We start from the raw sequence: 20,543 nt of genomic DNA, 5'->3' as shown, positions 1-20,543 counted from the left end.
TAAAATAAGACAAATGTGCACTGGTGGAGGGATGGGTGTTCCAGCATTGTATGACTGAAACGTACATTTACATGAAAGTTTACATGAAAGTTGTAAATGTAGCTCACAGCGATTCAATAAAAAAGAAAAGAAAAACAGAAATAAAATAAGACAAATCTTACAAATATGCCAAACTTCTACAGAAAGATGGCATAAAACTCTATAACAAAAATTTCGCTCAATGTCAGTGACCTAAATTAAGTGACACAAAGAGGCAGAATGGATTAAAATATTAAATTCGACCATCTGCCGCCTAAAAGCAACACACTTGAATAACAAGGGCAAATACAAACTCAAAGTTAAAGGCTGGGAGACAATGTTTCAAGAAAACAATCCCCTCAGAATGGCCTAGAAGTCATTATGGCCATTCCATAATGATCGAGGGATATGTACATTAATGGAAGAACTCTCTGTCTTTCTCTCTCTATGTCTATCTGTCTGTCTGTCTCTCTTTCTCTCTCTGTCTATCTGTCTGTCTGTCTGTCTGTCTCTCACCTTTTGGGCATTGTAGTTTGCAATACAGATACTGAAAGGTTGTTGTGTATATCCCTTTATCCATATTTTTGTATATCCATATTTTAAAAATTCAGTTCTTATCCAGCATAATCAATTCCATCTATTATTGTCATACTGGTCCCTTCTCTGTCTTACCTACTCTCTGCCCCCCGCACACTTGTAGTAGAACATAATACAAACAATCAAAAGATACATGAAAGGACACTCAACAAGCAAATTGTCAAGGAAAAGAAAACAAAAAATGAGCTATCATATCACAGCTATTAAAATGTCTACTATTAAGAAGGTAAACAGTAACAACTATTAGTGAGGATGTGAATTTTAAAGAAGAATCCTTATGCACTGGTGTGATTATAAATTGTGTAGTTTCTATGATAAGCAATATGGATATTCTTCAAAAATATTAGAAATGTAACTACCATATGATCCAATAATTCATTCCGGTTATGAATCCAGAATCCAAAGGATATGAAAACAGAACCAAAGATCTGTCTGCACTCCTATATATTTTCATGAATCATAATTCACAATAGCTAATACATTCAATATATATGTGAACTTTGAAGACCCTACTGTTGCAACAACATGCGTTCATTTTTAATTCATTTTAATTACAAGCATTTTAAAAGACACATAGTGCATGAATTCACATATATGTGGAATCTGAAAAAATGAAGAACTAAATCATTAAACCCACACAGCTAGACTAAGTATCATTGGGAGTAGCCCCCAGAACCCTTTAACACTGCTTGGGAGACCCAAAACAAAAACAAAAATAGATCCTATGGATCCATCAATTTTATCTAGATATCATAAACACAAAAACAACAATTCAAAATAATATATGCACAGCTATGTTCACTGCATTATTTACATAGCCAGAATATAGAAACAACCCAAACACCAACAACAGATAAGTGGAAAAAGAGAGGATTTATATAACAACAGAACATTACTCAAAAATAAAATATATTTTATATATCATACATATGTATATATTATGAAAGACAAAGTCTTTCCATCTACAGCAACATGAATTGAACTGGAAAGAACAATGCTAAGTGAAATAAGTCAGATGGAAAAGGACAAATAACAAATCATCTCTTTCATATATTATTCATATTAATAGATCACAAAACAAAGCACTGGTGGGGCTGGAGCGATAGCACAGCGGGAGCGGGTAGGGCATTTGTCTTGCACACAGCCAACCTGGGTTCGATACCCAGCATCCCGTATGGTCCCCCGAGTGTCACCAGAAGTAATTCCTGAGTACATGAGCCAGGAGTAACCCTTGTACAATGCCGGGTGTGCACCAAGAAGCAAAAAAAATTTTTTTTTCCTCCCATTGATCATCGATTTGCTCGAGCGGGCCCAGTAACGTCTCCATTGGAGACTTTGTTGTTACTGTGTCTGGCATATGGAATACTCTCGGTAGCTTGCCGGGCTCTCCGAGAGGGGCGGAGGAATCGAACTCGGGTCGGCCATGTTGGCTGCGTGCAAGGCAGACGCCCTACCCGCTGTGTTAAAGAAGCAAAAAAACAAAAACAAAACAAACAAACAAAAAAAACCCCAAAGCACTGTAATAGAAAAACCCAAGTGAAAACAAATCCTTGAACTCAGACTGCAAAACTGAGGAAACCAGGGAGGAGCTGAGAGAGTGAAAGGAATCTAAGGACTGTCATGGAAAGATTGATACTTTGGTGGAGCATGTGGTATGATATTATATATGTATATAAAAATATATGTATGTTTTAAAATACAAGAAGCTAAAATGTCAAGGCTTCAGTAATTTATACAAGTAGTGTTTAGGACAGGGATTTGAGTCCAAGCAGTGAATTAGTCCATAATCCACAGTCAGTATTCTTTAATATTGTCAAATAGACAGTATGACATTTTTATTTTAAATTCCAAACATTTAAATTATATATTTTACATTTCATTTTTAACTTTAATTTCTCCCAAAATTTATAGATGTATTTAAATTATGCAAATTAAAGTCTAAGACTATAAACTATTTCATGTTTTTGTTAACATGTTGAATCCAGCACTGGAATTTCTGTTAATTTAACCACATTCAAGGGTGAGCCACTAGTACTATGTGTAGCTGTAAGCATGTTAAACTATAGGATACATAATGGGAGCTCCCCATGATGAATTCAGTATGCCAAACAGAGTAACAACAAGTCTCACAATGGAGACGTTACTGGGCCCGCTCTAGCAAATCGATGAGCAATGGGAGGATAGTGCCACAGTGCTACAGTAATGGGAGTACAGAACAAATTACTAAAAGTTTTTAAAAATGAGTAGAGGTAGGGGGAGGGAGAGAGAGGGGAAGAGAGAGAGTGAGAGAAAGAGAGAGAGAGTAATAGAGAGGGAAAAATGCCTATCATAGAAGCAGGAGGTTGGGGAAGAGGAGAATTGGGGACATTGGTGGTGGGAAATGTACACTGGTGAAGGGATTGGTGTTGGAATATTTTATGACCAAACCCAATCATTAACAACTTTGTAACTGTGTATTTCACTGTGATTTAATTTTTAAAAATTAATTTAAAACATTTAAGAAAAATAAAATTAAAATGAATCTTTAATTTAAAAATCTTGGGAGATTTTTAGCTAACTACTGAAATTGTGACTAAATCTTAAGATAGCAAGTACTTTAAATGGTTTCTGGAAGAACAATAAAAAGGAATACTCTTTTCTTTTCAATCTACACCTTGGATTCCTTTATATTAATGTTCAATTACAATATTTATACTGCATTCCTCATTCTGGCACAGATCATGTAAATGGACATTGTACAAGCCCAACTCAGAGTTGTGGTTCTGGAAAACGTCTTTCTAGTGCTGATGTTTCAAAAGTAAATCGCTGGGGACCCGGAAGACCACCATTTCGAAAAGCACAGTCGGCTGCTTGCATGGAAATTTCATTACCAGTTACAACAGAAGGTGAGTTAAATGTACTAATTTTTATAAATATTATCAAAATGACAAGCCATAGTAATGAGAGCTGGGAGACATAAGGGGCTGTTGCATGCAGATAGCAAGGCAACTTCAGATAGGAAATACCCAGAATCTGTGGGGCTTTGACCAGGACTCCAAACCCATTCTGAGCTGGAGCTTCTTTATCTCTTAAATCTGAATGACTGCCCATTCAGATTTCTCTACAAAGGGAAAGCTATAAAAACCTGCTGGGAACAGATTAAGAGTTTCTTTCCAACTCAGGAATCCCTCTTTAGGAGACTTCATAGTCTGGGAACTTCCCTGCACTTCCTTCCCTTCCCTTTCCCTTCCACTAAATAGTCTTTTCTGAATGGGGAAGGGGAGAGAGGAGAAAGAAGGGAGTTTTGGTCTATCTCAAAGGTTAACCCCTATTGTCTCACATTAAGATCCAAGCAAACTTATGTCTTCAACTTCCAAGTGAATATCATTTAAAATTAAAAATCCCATTTCAAGGAAACTTTAGTGAATTCTAAAATTTGTGATAATCATGTTTTAAAAGGGAATTTTTGCTTATTTATGGAATGATGGTAGGGACTGGTAGTAAATTTTACAAGTCACATGACCAGAAATTTTTGGAGGAAAGTTGAAATACTGTAACTTTATTGTTACTGTTTTAGTGATAAAAAACTTTGGGGATAGAAATAAATAATCTTAGGAATATTTGCTATGGTACTTTTTAATAAAGTAGTTCTTTATTAAACAGCTCTCATATGTCTGTAGTAATAATTTATACTATTCAGGCAGGTGAGATAGTACAGTGGGTAGGTCACTTGCCTTGCTCACGGCCACCTGGATTCGATTCCTGGCATCCCATATGGACCCCTGAGCCCATCAGGAATTAGGCCATAACAAATCAGAGCCAAGAGTAACTCCCTAAGTACAGCAGGGTGTATCTCAAACAATTAAAAATTATATTCTTTACTTTTTGACAATAAAACTTTTTTTTTGGTTTTCTTAGATAAATGACATATTGAATTTGTTCCCCAGACTTGTTACTGATGTCATCTCTCTCACAGATGTCTATAAGTAATAACTTTGGGTGTTGATATATGATAAATGGAAAATTTGGGGAAACATTAACTAAGGATGTTATTACAGCAGCAAAATTTAAAAGTTAAAAAAGAAAGAATACACAGTCATTTGGATTTATAGTTAGGAGTTTGGAGTTTTGGACAGTTCTATACTGATTATAGGATGTAATATAATGCTAGATTTCTTTTTTCCAAATCTGTAAAACATATAGATTGTAACAAAGCACCCTCTCATCTCTAAATTTATGACAATTGCTTCATAAACTTGCTAAGTAAGGAGTGGAAAAGGAAAAAATAGGAACAGTATATTTTGTTTCCTTGAAATGGGATCATCTAAATTTATAGTCTGTTTTAAGAAGCCATGCTTTCTACCTCAATTCTTCAAGCCGGTACTTGAGCCAAGTGGCACAATTCCTAGATATTTTCTTTCTGCTGTTCAAAAGTTTGTAATTGATATCACCAGAACATTGCATCAATATGTATCATCTTTAACACATACCTGTCCAAAACCCCAAGGGCTATAAGGTCATAATAAAAATAGATATTTTTCTAAAAAAGAAAAGAACTGTGATTCATACTTTTATCTATCAAGAGGGAAAGAAGAATAAAGACAGTAATTCAGATAATGAGGAATTTATACTGTAGAATGATTATAAGAATATGATTTTCCTAATAGCACTTAATTGAGACATTAAGACTTATACTTGTGTAATGCACACATCTGCAGTTTAACGAGAACCCAAAGTTGTCCTACTTTTTTTTCAAGTAGACTACCATAGGATATGGGGGTATAGCTCGGTGACAGAGCTCATAAGTATTCATATATAAGGCATGGATTCAGTCCCTGGCACACATACTATCACCACCATGAACACCACCCCCAAAAAGAAAATAAAAAACTACGGTTAGTGGGATGGTATCCTGACTTATGTGCCCTCCGATGAAATTACAACTGGATTTGAATTAATTATAATAGGCAGCTTGGAAATAGTTCAAGGATAATATCTTCCTTTTTCCCTTAGTATTTAGATTCTTTCTTTCTTTCTTTCTTTCTTTCTTTCTTTCTTTCCTTCTTTCTATTATTCCAGAATAGAAAAATTCAAAATAGTGTTACGGGAATGTGTTTGTCACAGAATCTGTGTGACCATCCGAATAAGTAGCCACAGAGAAAATAGTGAGAATTCCCATGAAGTGGGGATGGCCAAGAAATTACTAGGAATTGTTCTGATAACTTAAAGATAAGCAGTAATGATAATTAAAATGGTACTATAAATTATTATAACTGATTCTTTGGAATTAAATTCCCCCAGACTAGAAAATTTAAGCCAACTTGTGAGGTAATTGTGGGGACTGGGGGTGGGGATCAATAAAGTGGAACTCTGGAGACTTAAGTTCTGGTCACAACTTTGCCTAGTGTGTGATCCACACTTTTGAATTTCATCTATATTCAAAATAAATGGTTTGCCATTCAAAAATAGTGAATTGCCTTCTAGATTAGTTAATAATCAAATTTAACTTCCCCTGGAAATTTTGATTTTCATATATTCTGACATTGCTTGGAAATACATAAACATTTTTTTGTGTTCAAATATCCACAGAAAGCCGTGAAAATTCCTATAATCGTTCTAGAAGCTCTAGCATCTCCAGCATTGACAAAGATTCTAAAGAAGCAATTACAGCACTATACTTCATGGAATCCTTCGCTCGTAAAAATGACTCTACTATCTCCCCCTGTTTGTTTGTTGGAACTAGTTTGGGAATGGTTTTAATCATCTCCTTAAATCTACCTTCAGCGGATGAACAAAGATTTACAGAACCAGTCATGGCATTACCAAGTGGTAAGAGTTTTATTTATTCCCTAATTTCTACTTTTTCCAATTTATATATAAAGTAATGTAAAGTATTACTTTGTATTGATCTGGAGCAAAGATTGTAATATTCTGTGTAATATAACTATTAAGAACTTCAGAAATCACTCATTCAATATCAACATTTGTCATATTGAAACTTATCTTTCCTTCAGGGTAAAATGGTCGACTTTGTATATAATAGAAAACTATAGAACTGACAAGCAAGACAAGACCTTGAAAGAAAGTTTCTAAAGAGCACTAAGGAAACTGTAATGCAGAAGTTAAATTTTTATCTTTAATAAATTGAAGTTTTTTCTCCAGTGCTCCAGCCAGATCAGAGTCCATTAACGTTTTTACATGACATTTGAGGAATTAGTTCATCTAGTTCGTTCTCCAAGTAACTCTCTAAAGTTTTCCATCTTGTTTCAAAAGTGTGTCATGCAGCATAGTTCCTTTTTGTCTAATGCCTAGAAATGGGATGAGTAGTAATAATAGGAGAGGGACTAAAGGGACTTGATGGAATGGTGTGAAATGAGATCAGACAAGTGGTCAGGGTGAGATTATGAGCCATCTTAAGGAGTTTGAAAAGTATTCTAACATCTCCAAACTTTTTGTAACAATGAAAATTGTGTACAACATGGTTTTATTCCCTTCTTTCAAGTGCAGGTTCTGACAATTTTAATTTTTTAATTATATAACTGTGGCAGAAGGATATTAGTATTTTGGTGGTAGGTGTGGTATAGTAACATATTTTGAATATGTATGAAATGGGTTCATGTAACATGTACAATCTTTTTTATTTTTTTATTTATTTTTTTTTTAATTTTTTATTAGTGAAACACCATGAGGTACAGTTGTAGATTTACAAATTTTTGTGCTTGGATTTCGGTCATACCATGATCAAATACCCATCCCTCCACCAGTGCCCATCTTTCACCACCAGGATAATATCCCTCCCCCCCATCCCCCCATCCCCCCCTGCCACTGTGGCAGGGCATTCCCCTTTGTTCTCTCTCTCCTTTTGGGTGTTGTGATCAGCAAAAGTGGCATTGAGTGGCAAACATGTTCAGTCCAGTCTACTTTCAACCTGCATCTCCCCTCCTGGGAGGATCCTCCAAACACCCTCCATTTGGTGCTCCCTTCTCTATCTGAACTGTCCTTTCCCCTAGAACACCCGGCTGGCCTCTAGGCTATGGAGTAATCCTCCTGGTGTTGATCTCAGCTATTCTTGGGTATTAATCTCATATTTTGTTATTTTATATCCCCCCAGATGAATGCAATCTTTCTATGTCTATCCCTCTCTTTCTGACTCATTTCGCTTAGCATGATACTTTCCATATTGTACCACTTGTATGTAAATTTCATGACTTCATCTTTTCTAAGAGCTACATAGTACTTCATTGTGTAGATGTACCAAAGTTTCTTTAACCAGTCATCTGTCCTCGGGCACTCAGGTTTCTTCCAGTTTCTGGCTACTGTAAAGAGTGCTGCAATGAACAAACAAGTGCAGATGTCACTTCGGCTACACATTTTTGCCTCTCTGGGATATATTCCCAGGAGTGGTATCGCTGGGTCAAATGGGAGCTCAATTTCTAATTTTTTGAGGAACGTCCATACTGTTTTCCAAAAGGGCTGAACCAGTCAGCATTCCCACCAACAGTGAAGGAGTGTCCCTTTCTCGCCACATCCACGCCAACAATGGTTGCTTTTGTTCTTTTGAATGTGGGCCAGTCTCTCAGGTGTGAGACAGTATCTCATTGTGGTTTTGATCTGCATCTCCCTGATGATTAATGATGTAGAGTATTTTCTCATGTGCTTTTTTGCCATTCGGATTTCTTCTTTGAGAAAGTTTCTGTTCATTTCATTGCCCCATTTTTGGATGGGGTTGGATGTTTTCTTCTTGTGGAGTTCAACCAGTATTTTGTATATCCTTGATATCAACCCCTTGTCAGATGTGTATTCGGCGAATATTCTTTCCCATTCTGTAGACTGTCTTTGTATTTTGGTCACTGTTTCTTTGGAGGTGCAGAAGCTTCTTAGTTTAAGATAGTCCCATTTATCTATCTCTGTTTTCACTTGCTCAGCCAGTGGCGTGGCATCTTTGAAAATACCATTAGCCTCAATGTCATGGAGGGTTTTGCCAACTTTGTCTTCAATGTACCTTATGGTTTCTGGTCTGATGTTGAGGTCTTTAATCCATTTTGATCTTACCTTTGTACATGGTGTTAGGCAGAGTTCTGAGCCCATTTTTTTGCATGTAGCCGTCCAGTGATGCCAGCACAATTTGTTAAAGAGGCTTTCCTTACTCCACTTCACATTTCTTGCACCTTTATCAAAGATTAGATGATCATATGATTGAGGGGAGATGTCAGTGTATTCAACTCTGTTCCATTGGTCTGCAGTTTGTAACATGTACAATCTTATAAACCAATGTCACCTCAATAAAAATAATTTATAATTATAAGAAATTAAAATAAAGAGAAAATTAATGAAAGTTCTAATTACCAGCAAGCGCTCCTCTTTTCTGTCCTCTAACACCTATGGAATTTTACTCTCTTACAGTACTTTTGCTAAAAGTTTGCTGAGACTTATTTTCTAAAAAACACCTTAATGAGGTACGCTTGGCATACATATTTATACAAGTTGATAAACCTTGAGATTACATATCAATTAAATGAGTATAATCTGTCATAAATATATCCACAGCCTCCAAAAATTGCCTACCACTATCTTTAGAAATTAATTTTAAATTATATTTCCTGTATACTTAATGATTTGTACTGCTAACTACAAACTTTTCTATAATTCCCAGTTCTGCTGCATAAAGTGTCTAGAGAAGTTTTGTAAAAAAAATGATTTTGATGACTCATAACTAAATTCAAGATTAAATTCATGATTAAATTCAAGATTTTAAAACGAAAAGAATAATACCTGATATAGCAAAAATAAAACAGATAAGAGACAGATTTGGGGGCTGCACATCAATTTTCCTATTCCTGTAAGTACAGGAGGGGTCTGTAGGGTTTAGTTCTACAACACACACATTCTCTCTTTCTCTCTTTTCACATTTTGTCACCTGTCCTTCTAACCAATTAGTTACAAATCTGAGATCTCTGTGACCCCTTCATCAGTTTCAATTAATTTGTTTTCTAACAAGTAAATAAAACTCCAGAAAACAATTTACTTACAGTTGGGCAGTTCAAAATTGATACAAATGGACATATGCAGTAGGCAGGGGTCACACCCAACAACTGGCCCCCTGGCGCCGTGTAATCCCATCAACGGCCAAGATCCAGAGACTATAAAACCCAGCTCCCGGAAGCATGTGGCCGCATTTGTGGTCACACGACATCTTATCTCATTCTTACTTTGGACAAACCCGGCAGGTTACCGAATGTTACCTGCCCACACGGCAGAATCTGGCAAACTCCCCGTGGCGTACCCAATATGCCAAATACCAGTAACAATGATGGATCTCATTCTCATAAGTCAGAAAAAGCCTTTAATATGGCACTTTTTAAAAATCTCAGGGCTAGGACGAATGAGACATTACTGGGGCCTGCTCGAGGCAATCGACGAACAACAGGATGGTCGTGATCGTGATCGACGAACATATGCATCTATATAGATGAAGAGATGCATGCGGGCAAGACATGTAAGAAAAGGCTATAGTTTGCATGTACCTTCAAGCCTTCCACATTCCCAGCCTTCCCACCCGTTCATCAACCTGAAAGCTCTCTACTTTTTGGGGTTTAATGTGGGCTTCATTAGTTTAATCATTAGTAGCCAATGATGCATCAATTAAACTTCATCTCCAGCTCCTCTTCCCTCTCCAAAGTATGGAGGTCAAAGTTTTGAGGCCTAAAAGTTTTCATATCTAATCAAGTTATTCACCTGGAAATCAGCCCCACCCTTAGATGAGGTCACAGTCTACTTCAGTAACAGAACAAAAGACACCTTTGTAACTATTCCAGGGTTTTAAAAGGTCTGTAGCAAAAATTAAGAATGTGGACCAAATATATGTTATAAATCATATTACACATGCGTATTCAATCGAATCATCATTGAGTTTATTTTACATTTTATTTTACTTAATCTCTCCTTATACCTGTATATCTAGATATAGTTGGAGAAAAATCTAGAACCATATTAAATAATCTCATTTTGAAATAAATTACTGGGGCTGGAACGATAACAGAGCGGGTAGGGCGTTTGCCTTGCACATGGCCGACCCGGGTTCCATTCCCAGCATCCCATATGGTCCCCTGAGCACTGCTGGGAGTAATTCCTGAGTGCAGAGCCAGGATTAACCCCTGCTGTGCATTGCCGGGTGTGACTCAAAAAGCAAATTTAAAAAAGAGACACTTTGAAATAAATGATCAATGACTTCAAGTGGATTCCGATGTTGCTGGATTATATTTATTTCTTAAATCCTCTTTCTGACTCTCTTGAGCAACAATCGCAAGTTTTCTCAACTCTCATCAATCTTTTCATACTCCTCTACTGCTTTCAGTCTCAGATAATGATCCTATATCCTCTTTTTACAGAGAAAATAGAAAAATTATCTTTAAGAAATTCAACAACTATCATGAGTGTTTTTCAACATACCTACCTATGTCTCCAAAGCCTTCATACTCCCTTCTGTTATTTTGACTAAATTCTGTTAGCTTCCAATTTGATCAATATATCTTGGGATATATTCCCAACCCTTCATATACTCAAGAAAGTCACTAAATAATTTTCCTGTTTCTGTTATATAATTTACTATTTTATTTCTAAATTTTATTTATAGCAGTAGTTCTATATTAGCATTTGTTACCTCATTAAAAGAAAAAATATTAAAATGACCAAAGACTGAATTCTTTCTTCTTTTTTTATTTATAGTTAAGTTCCAGATGAAATTAAACAGTTTTATGACTTTAACACCCTTTATAATCCAAGAGAGGTCATATGTTTATATTTGTATTACTTATATTTATACTGTCTTTATTTTCAAAATTTTGGCATACACATTCAATTTTTTGCTTCTGTTCTTTTGGAGGGCTTGGGGTCACCCATTGTGGTGTTCAGGAGCTATTCCTGGTTGTGCTCAGGACTGACCCCTGGTCATACTCATGAGACCATATGAGTATGACCAGGGACTGGAGATCTACCTCTGTCAGTCATGTGCAAAGTCTTATTCACTGTCCTATCATTCCACCCCAACAAACTTCTCAGTTTTAAAGTAGATTTCACACAGCTGAGGTGTTAAATGAACTAAGTGGGTTATTTTGAATTTGATAAATTTAAATAGATTAAATTACAAAGTACTTTCTAAATGGAATGTATTTTTATCATCCTTCTTTATGCAAGTCTCTGTTACAAGCATGCTCCTGAGTTCTATCAACCTAAGTCAACCCCCTGACTCTCTGAGCATGATGTCATAGTACAAAAGAAAGAAAAGGCTGCCGGGACACTACTTAGGGGAGGTTCTGGAAATGTGCAGAAGCAGTTCATTCCAAGTTATTTAAGATTAAGAGTCCCCTAGGACTGGTCAAAAATCACTGTAGGTGACAATCTGTTGTGGATAGTCAACCTTTGAGAATCTAGGTGAATAAGCTACTCTTCTCTATAAAGATGAATATGTCAGCCAAAGAGCCAAGGAGTTTGTTTGTTTTGTGTTTTGCTTAGGGGCCGTACCCAGAGGTGCTTGCAGTGGTGCTCTAGAGATCCTGCAGTAGGAGGGAGCAAACCTTTTTTTCCAGCAAAGCCCATTGAGCTTTCTGGCCCCAAAGAGATTTTTAAAAATAATTTGTACATTAGTAAATCATGTAGTAGTGTTGTGAGCTCTAGTTGTTGAACTTTTATAATATTTATTCTGAAGTGCTCAACTTTAGACAAAAATTATTTTATTAAACACGTATCTCTCTCTCAACTCTGCTTTTTCTTCCTAGCCCATGTTCTCTCTTGAACATGCCTCACTCTCCTTTGCACCTCCTCAGATCTTTCTAAATTTCAATCAGTTAAAACTAATTTGCTTCCAAAAAAGAGGAAATTATTTTAGTGAACGGATATATGAAATTATATAGTATCAATGCTCTTTCCTTTGAAAATGTAACAATAAATAAATATTTTATTTCAAAAACAAAAATTTCAGGATAGTATTTTAAAATAATACTGCTTAGGGGCTGGAGCAATAATAGCACAGGGGTAGGGCATTTGCCTTGCATGCGGCCAACCCAGGTTCGATTCCCAGCATCCCATATGGTCCCCTGAGCACTGCCAGGGGTAATTCCTGAGCGCAGAGCCAGGAGTAACCCCTGTGCATTGCCGGGTGTGACCCAAAAAGCAAAAAAAAAAAAAATACTGCTTATAAGACCATAGAGGTAGCTCAATGGACTAAACACATGCATGTTTTGCATGTGTGAGGCCTGGACTCCATCCCTGATACCACATGGTTCCCCAAGAAGCACTACCAGGAACAACCCCAGAGCACAGAGTCAGGAGTAGCCTCAAAGCACTATCAGGTGTGGCCAACCCACCCTTACCCCTCCAATATAGGATTAAAAACCAGAAAACCTAAATACTATTCCAGACTCAGCCACTAAGTTGCTATGTAACCTGGCCCAAGTCTCACAACCTTTCTGGGTTTCCATTTTCCTGTAATGAGAAAATTTTGCAAGTTGGCATCTCAAGTTCCTTCAGATGTAACATCCTATAATTCTCGATTATTGAAATGGGTGAACTCAAATCTGTTGACATACATTACTGTAATAGGCCCTCCCGTTGATCGTCGATTTGCTCGAGCGGGCCCAGTAACGTCTCCATTGGAGACTTTGTTGTTACTGTGTCTGGCATATCGAATACTCTCGGTAGCTTGCCGGGCTCTCCGAGAGGGGCGGAGGAATCGAACTCGGGTCGGCCATGTTGGCCGCGTGTAAGGCGAACGCCCTACCCGCTGTGCTATTAAATTATAAGTCATTTATTGCCCATGGATGAATAATAACCGTTTTAGAAATAATCTCACATGCCAGTAACATAAAATTGTTTTTACAGGTACATTCCTCTCCTTGAAAGGAGCTGTGTTAACTTTCTCCTGTATGGACCGAACTGGCGGATTAATGCAGCCACCATATGAAGTTTGGAAGGATCCAAACAGTACCGACGAAAATGAAAAATCTTGGAAAAGGAAACTGGTTATGAACTTCCCCTCGCCATCACAAGAAACTGGAGATCATCAGTATACAATAATATGCTCAGAAAAACAAGCCAAAGTCTTCTCACTGCCTTCTCAGACTTGCCTTTATGTTCACAATATCACTGAGACATCTTTTATACTACAAGCAGATGTGGTGGTCATGTGCAACAGTGCCTGTTTGGCATGCTTTTGTGCCAATGGGCATATCATGATAATGAGGTACTTGCCTTCTTTATAAATTATCAGGCAATCATGACAGTGCCAGCAAGATATAATTTTGAAAAGTATATGTTAATATGAAAGAGATTATCACTAAGTAACATAAAATCATTGTTTTATTGTATGAGGAGAGTTTATGTTTGAATACAAAGCATAAATTATCTTTTGCAAGTTTTCCATGTAAATTAAATTTTAATTGGTGTCAAGAAATATAAAAAAAGTGATTTGTCAGTTACTCATATATTCAGCAAAGAGCGCTAAAGCACATGATATCCCAGGTGCTATACTATCACTGAGAATATGAGGATTATTAAATCCAGGTAAATACATTTACATATGTTAACACATAGACATTTAAGATTTCCTCAAGTTACAAGTTTAGAAAAAAAAATGAAACTAGCATTGACCAGTATACTTAGTCATCAAACAGTTTTTTCCTATACTGTTTGAGTTATAAACATATAGATTATGCAAATTTAAGGAACACAACATGATAGTATGATATATGGGTATATAATGAAGTAATTACTACAAAAGGTTGACATATTGTCACATCACAGTTGCCATTCTTGTATGTGGTGACTATTGTGAATATTTACTCTCCAAGTAACTTACAAATATACATTTAAAGTATTATTGACAAGTATTGATAATTCTAGCCATTATGCTATACATTATACCCCCCATGACTTATCTTCCAACTCTAAATTTGTACCTTTTGACTGTCTTAGGTATCAGCTTAGAGATTTAATTATACTGCTGAAATAAAACTTAAGAAACACCTAATGGTTTATAATTTCACCACTTAAACACATAATATGTACAAGTCAGTATCAATCATCAAGGTTTATGCATTATTCTAGGGCAGTAAAAACCATAAAAATTAATAAAAACACAACCTACTAATCCTTAAGAAAATTTCAGGTTGGAGAGATAAGACAGATACACAAGCAATAAAAATACAAAGAATATTTTTATTCCAACAGAGGAAAGAAAGACTTGAACCAGCTCATCAAAGTCCTCAGAGTTCAAAATATTTAACTGTTCATGAAATAGTTAAATATATATGTTTTTATAAAAGGAGTTGTTGGGGAAAAGGAAACTAAAAGGTAGATTAGGACAAATTGTTAAGAAACTTTAATGTTAGACTAATGTGTTTAATAATCAGCTCATATAAAATTGGATTTTTAACAGAAGTAATTAACTTTTCCTATTCATGTATTAAGACAGACATGAAGGAGAGTGCATGATTGGTTTTTGAACTAGCATGGTAGAAAAAAAGGTAGAAACAGAGGTGAAAGATAATAAAAGAAAATTTGAGCATAAAACTGACTGATTAATGGAAGTCATTGCTATCAAGTTTAGAGTAGAATTAAAAGTTGAATTGTATAGTTGTGTAAGAGTTACATAATTAACAGACAGATAAATAGGGAGTGTTTCAAAAGGCTAGAAAGAACTTCAAGAATGAGTGATCGGAATGTGTGGCACCAAGCAAAAGCCAGCTTATCTAAGTTTAACAATGTCTGAAAAAGTATGGGTTAAAGATCGAGCTTTGCAAGTCATTTCTGTAAATGTAATATTGCAAATTATGGCAGTGGATAAAATTCATCAATGACAGTATAAAAGAGAGGTATACAGTATAAAGGAAATAGATTTGTTCTAAGATCAAAACCTGAAGATAATTTTATACTTCAGTAATGACTAGAATGCTGTAAAGGTCTGGAAATGGAGAGAGCATTAACTTTAGTTAGGGATACCTGAATTTCTGGCCTGAAGGCCTTTCCAATTATAAATGTGGGCTCTTCTGCAAGTTTTCCCACCTCTAATACAGTTTCTTCTCTAGGAGAGCCTGGCAAACTACATAGAGTATCTCGCCCACATGGCAGAGCCTGGCAAGCTACCCATGACATATTCAATATGCCAAAAACAGTAACAATAATGGGCCTCATTCCCCTGACCTTGACAGAGCCCCCAATACGCCCTTGGGCTATGCTAGCACACGACAGGGACAAATGGAGATGTTATTGGTGCCCGCTTTAGCAAATCTATGAACAGCGGGAAGACAAGTGATACATGTGAAGTGGAAGAAAAAAAAGAAATCTAGCAAAGGAGATTAAGAAATTATCAAAAATGTAGGAAAAATAAAAATAGCGTATCTTCAAGGAATAAAAATGTAAGAGTTGAATTCAAGATAGAGCAGAAAGGGAAGAATTTGAGTCCAGGGAAAAAACACTAGACGATGAGTACGATTTTAGTTCTTTGAGAAAGCAAAATCTAGGAAAATGGTAGGTAGCACTTTAGGAGGATGGTGGAGACAAAGGAATATCTCCAAGGGTGCAAGAGAGAGGAAGTGATAAAGACTAGGGTTTGACAAACTACAAGAGTCCACTCCTGCACTCTGACCAAATGGTATTATAGCCAACAAGCTAACATTTTTCATATTTTTAAGCTGTTGAAACAATTAAAGAGAATATCTCATGATGTGTGTAAATTATATGAAGTTTAAATTAATGTTCATCAGGATTTTTGGAATACAGCCACACTCATATATTGCCTAGAGCTGCTATAGCATGATGGCAGAGTGGTTTAAACGGAGACAACATGACCTATGAAATGGGAGGGGATGGGTGGGGGAGAGGGGGTACGGGAGGAGGTGAAGAGAGGAGAAAGAGAGGGGGGAAAACTTGTAGTCACGACTATAGTTATTCTTTGAGGAAATTGTGTGATCTTTCAAAAAAAAGAGAGAGAGATGAGATTTTAGGTAGTTCATCTCAAAACTAGTTTTCTGAGGATATTTTGTTGTTGTAATTTGTAGGAAAAATAAGTGATTTGTAAACCAAGAAGTGGCCAGTGAAGAAGAAAATTTTCAAATTTATGTTTTCTTATTCTTTTGTATATATTTAATTTTTTAAATTGAATCACCATGAGATACATAGTTACAAAGCTGTTCATGATTAGGTTGTATATATTTTTATTATTATTATTATTATTTATTTATTTTTTACAGAATTTTTTTATTTGACTTGAGTTGTCTTATAGTTACTGTTTATTTTTTTTATTAAAAAATTTTTGATAGTGAGACATCATGAGGTACAGTTGCAGACTTACACATTTTTGTGCTTGGGTTTCAATTATACAATGATCAAATACCATCCCTCTACCAGTGCCCAATTCCCATCACCACGGATCCCAGTATCCCTCCCACACCCCATCCCCCCATCCCACCCTGTGTATATTTTTAATTTATTTTTTTTCTGGTTTTTCTTCCTCACACTATTTTTATAGAGATTTATGATAGTCATTCTGGTCTCATTTGAAATTGATGACTTAGCTCCTAGACATGCCTTAGTTTTGAGGGGAGATATTTATACTCATATTTGTACAGATATCATCTCTTCTCCAAGCCCAAATTTAGTCATTCAAATAATTTAAGATTTTTAATTATGTCACAATTGGAATGTAGCTTGACAGTAATCACTTTATTTTTTCCAAAATTCTGTCTTTTCTCAACTGCCATTGAGAATATCTGAAAATTAATTTTATTTAAATAAATATGTAATCCATTTATGTTTTTGAAAGATTTCTTGAAAAGTGAAAGACAAATAGGAGTTTAAAAAGCAATGAGTCACAGCAACAGGAAAAAGAAGGTATCTGCCTCTGCTCTTTATGAAGTCTTATTTACATGATAATTGTTCCTTTGCTTTTTAAGCCTTAAAAGAAATTCATGAGGTCTGGAGGAAATGATTTTGATGTAATTTTAGTAATATATAATTTATGGCTAGGAAGTGATACAAGGCTTGCAGAAGTGAATCCTACAGTTTAATACACTAGATCATCCTCCCATGCTGAATACATTCCCAGATCTTTTAGACTTTATCAGAACTTAATTATTCCTATGCTCAATCTCTTCATGTCCTTATTTTCTGATAGATGGCAGATAGCTGATGATTACTTAGGTGCCAGCCCTAAAGGTGAGAGGATACAAGAAGCTTGTGTATGAATACTAAAATGAGGTTGTAAAAAATCGCTTTTGGTGAAAACTGTCTTAGTTACCTGACTCTACTAACTGCCTCATAAGTGTCCCTGCAGAGAAAAGTTTTTTTTTTTAATTTTTCAGCTTTAATAGCATTTGTTCTCCTTGTCAGTTGACGCTCTCTTTTCCTACTCCTTCCTAAGGTAATTATACATTTTCCATTTTAGTTTCTTGACTTTTGTTATTCTCCAGAGATAACAATATGACAATAATGAGAAAATTCTGTTATGCCACTCTTTAACTGTGGTGTTAATTAACCATAACCAAAGGCTTTATATATTGTAGAAACCTATAAGAAGCTGCAAACATTTTCTCGAGATTTCTGACTTTATTGTATGCATCTTTCAAGGAAAACTTCCAAATAATTATGTGGGTTAAATTTGGAGAATTAGGGTTATATATATATAGCACAATAGGCTGGAGCACATATGTTTGCATGTAGAAGCCATTTGATCATAGGCAATACATGGTCCTGAGAACCACTAGCAGTAACTTTTGGAAGTAGCCCCAAGCCTCATCAGGTGTGAGCTTAAAACAAAACAAAAAAAAAAACCATATCCATGATTGGTTTTTATATGACTTTATGTGAAAACCTAAATTGAGATTTCAAGGATAAAAAAAGACATAACTATAAAACATTGGTATTAAAATTACTTCTTTTGTGTGAAAATATTCAAATTTTATACAGAGAAGTTAAAAGCTTCTAATAACTAAAATATGAAATCTGGATTTGCTTTTGTTTTACATTCAGCCTCCCTAGTCTTCGCCCAATGTTGGATGTGAATTATTTGCCACTAACAGACATGAGGATAGCACGGACATTCTGTTTTACTAATGAAGGACAGGCACTGTACCTGGTCTCTCCTACTGAAATTCAACGGTTAACATACAGTCAAGAGATGTGTGACAATCTACAGGTAGGTCAGGTACATTTATGAGTAAACTTTGGGTATGGTTGTATAAAGAGAGAGAATGAGAGATATCTAAAAGCTAAAATAGTGTTGGGCCAGAACTTTTGTAAAGAAATTTTTAAGAGTCATAAAAAAGTATATATCTTATGGATTAGAACTGAATGATTGTCTTTGATCATAGCATAGAGCCTATAAATAGAAAAGGTATAAAATATACAAAATCTTGGATAAACAAAAATAGTCACAAAATTGTAAAAGAGCATTTTAGTGAGAGCTCTGAAATTTTTAACTTTTATTTTGTCCACTTATATGAATTTGGATATTTTACTTAACCTATACACTCTTATACAACCTATATACTCTAATGCACTGTTGTGAGAATTAAGAATTACTAAACAGTTCTGAGCAGTGACTGGTACACAGTAAATTTTAAAAATAAATAAATATTATTACCCAAATGCATATTGAGTTTCATATGCCTGGTACTTGGAATAAAATAAAAAATGTAAGTGTAAACTTGCTGGTATGGAAGGAGAAAAAAAGAGACAACCACAATACTCTGTGGGAAAATGCTCACTACATATGGTTATGCCAATGCTAGGGAGACATATAAAAAGGGGTGTCTGGTTTGATAGAACAGAAGGGAGTAGAAAGTCTGGAAAGGTTGTTAAGAGTAGTAGTGTCCAGGTAAAAGGGTGTGGAGATGGAGAATATAATTATATTCTTAATAGAACCCGTGGTGTGTGAACCAGGAGTCCAGGAGATTGCCAAGGAGGTGCAGAGCTGAGGATTGGATATTAGTCAAGAACAGGCCCTGGAGGACTCTGTAAGCTCCTCAAGGAAACTGGCATTTATTGAAAGAACTGGAAATCATTGAAAAGGCTTAGCAAATGTGTTTACTAAAATGGCCACTGTGGTTGTAGCATGAGAGATGGTTCTAGTGAATTAAAATGAAGGTAGGGAAAACGAGCATTTTAATACTTAAAACTCAAAATAACAGTAGTTTGAAACAGGGTAGTCAGAATTGAAAATGGAGAAAAGCTCAGAAATTCTGTAGTTTAAAGTGTATTAGAGGGTTAATAGGTGTAAGAGTGGCATAAAGAAAGAAATGAATCATCCCCAGATTTCTGATCTGAAGAACTAAACGTGTGGTCCTGCCATTCATCACCAAACATAAGGGATTCTAGGTCTAGGAAAGGAGATGAGGAGGAGAATGAAGACAAACTCATGCTGCAAGGTCAGGACAAACTGAGGTCACATACCTCGATATTATTGGTTAAATATGTATGTGTGTAAAATTTTGGTCTGCTGTAGAAAAACCTGGAAAGTATGCTAAAAATATATCCAGCGCATTTGCATGTAAATTATTTTGTAGTGTAGGTGGAACAAAACTCTCAGCATCTGTAACTTCCAACAAGCTATTTCTCTAGTGATTCTGAAGCATATCAAGTACCAAGAACCACCATACCCAATTATGCAGTAGTTACCTATTTTGATTGATTAAAATCACCCTGAACCATTTTATAATTTTGTAATTGATATAGAAACAGATACAACCATGCTTGATACCACCTCCAGAGGCTTTCTAACTCACTGGGGAGTTCATGTAAGGTTCAGGAAAGAAAACTAGGGCAGGAAAGACATCCTGGTGGCTTATGAAAGGATCACAAATCTAGAGTGATAGCAACCGAGAAGGTGAAAGTTAGCATAAGAGTAAATTATTAATTCCATATTCTTCCTGAATTTAGAGGGGAGAAGAGAAGGCTGA

The 20,543-nt window shown here is 35.7% G+C and overlaps 1 protein-coding gene across 7 annotated transcripts in view; it reads left to right on the top strand.

Annotated features, from left to right (window-relative positions):
* The window catches only part of STXBP5L (syntaxin binding protein 5L), a 348,858-nt gene that overhangs the window by 322,765 nt on the left and 5,550 nt on the right, over positions 1–20,543 (top strand). For all 7 annotated transcript variants that reach the window (XM_056109191.1, XM_056109190.1, XM_056109192.1 and 4 more), the window contains 4 exons: positions 3,333–3,500; positions 6,184–6,423; positions 13,471–13,831; positions 18,616–18,781. In XM_056109191.1, the coding sequence (XP_055965166.1) occupies positions 3,333–3,500; positions 6,184–6,423; positions 13,471–13,831; positions 18,616–18,781 (935 nt within the window). The remainder of the gene's footprint in view (positions 1–3,332; positions 3,501–6,183; positions 6,424–13,470; positions 13,832–18,615; positions 18,782–20,543) is intronic.

Source organism: Sorex fumeus, unplaced genomic scaffold, assembly GCF_029834395.1.
Source record: "Sorex fumeus unplaced genomic scaffold, SorFum_2.1 ptg000265l, whole genome shotgun sequence".
Lineage (NCBI taxonomy): Eukaryota > Metazoa > Chordata > Mammalia > Eulipotyphla > Soricidae > Sorex > Sorex fumeus.
This window is presented reverse-complemented; position numbering and strand designations above follow the sequence as displayed.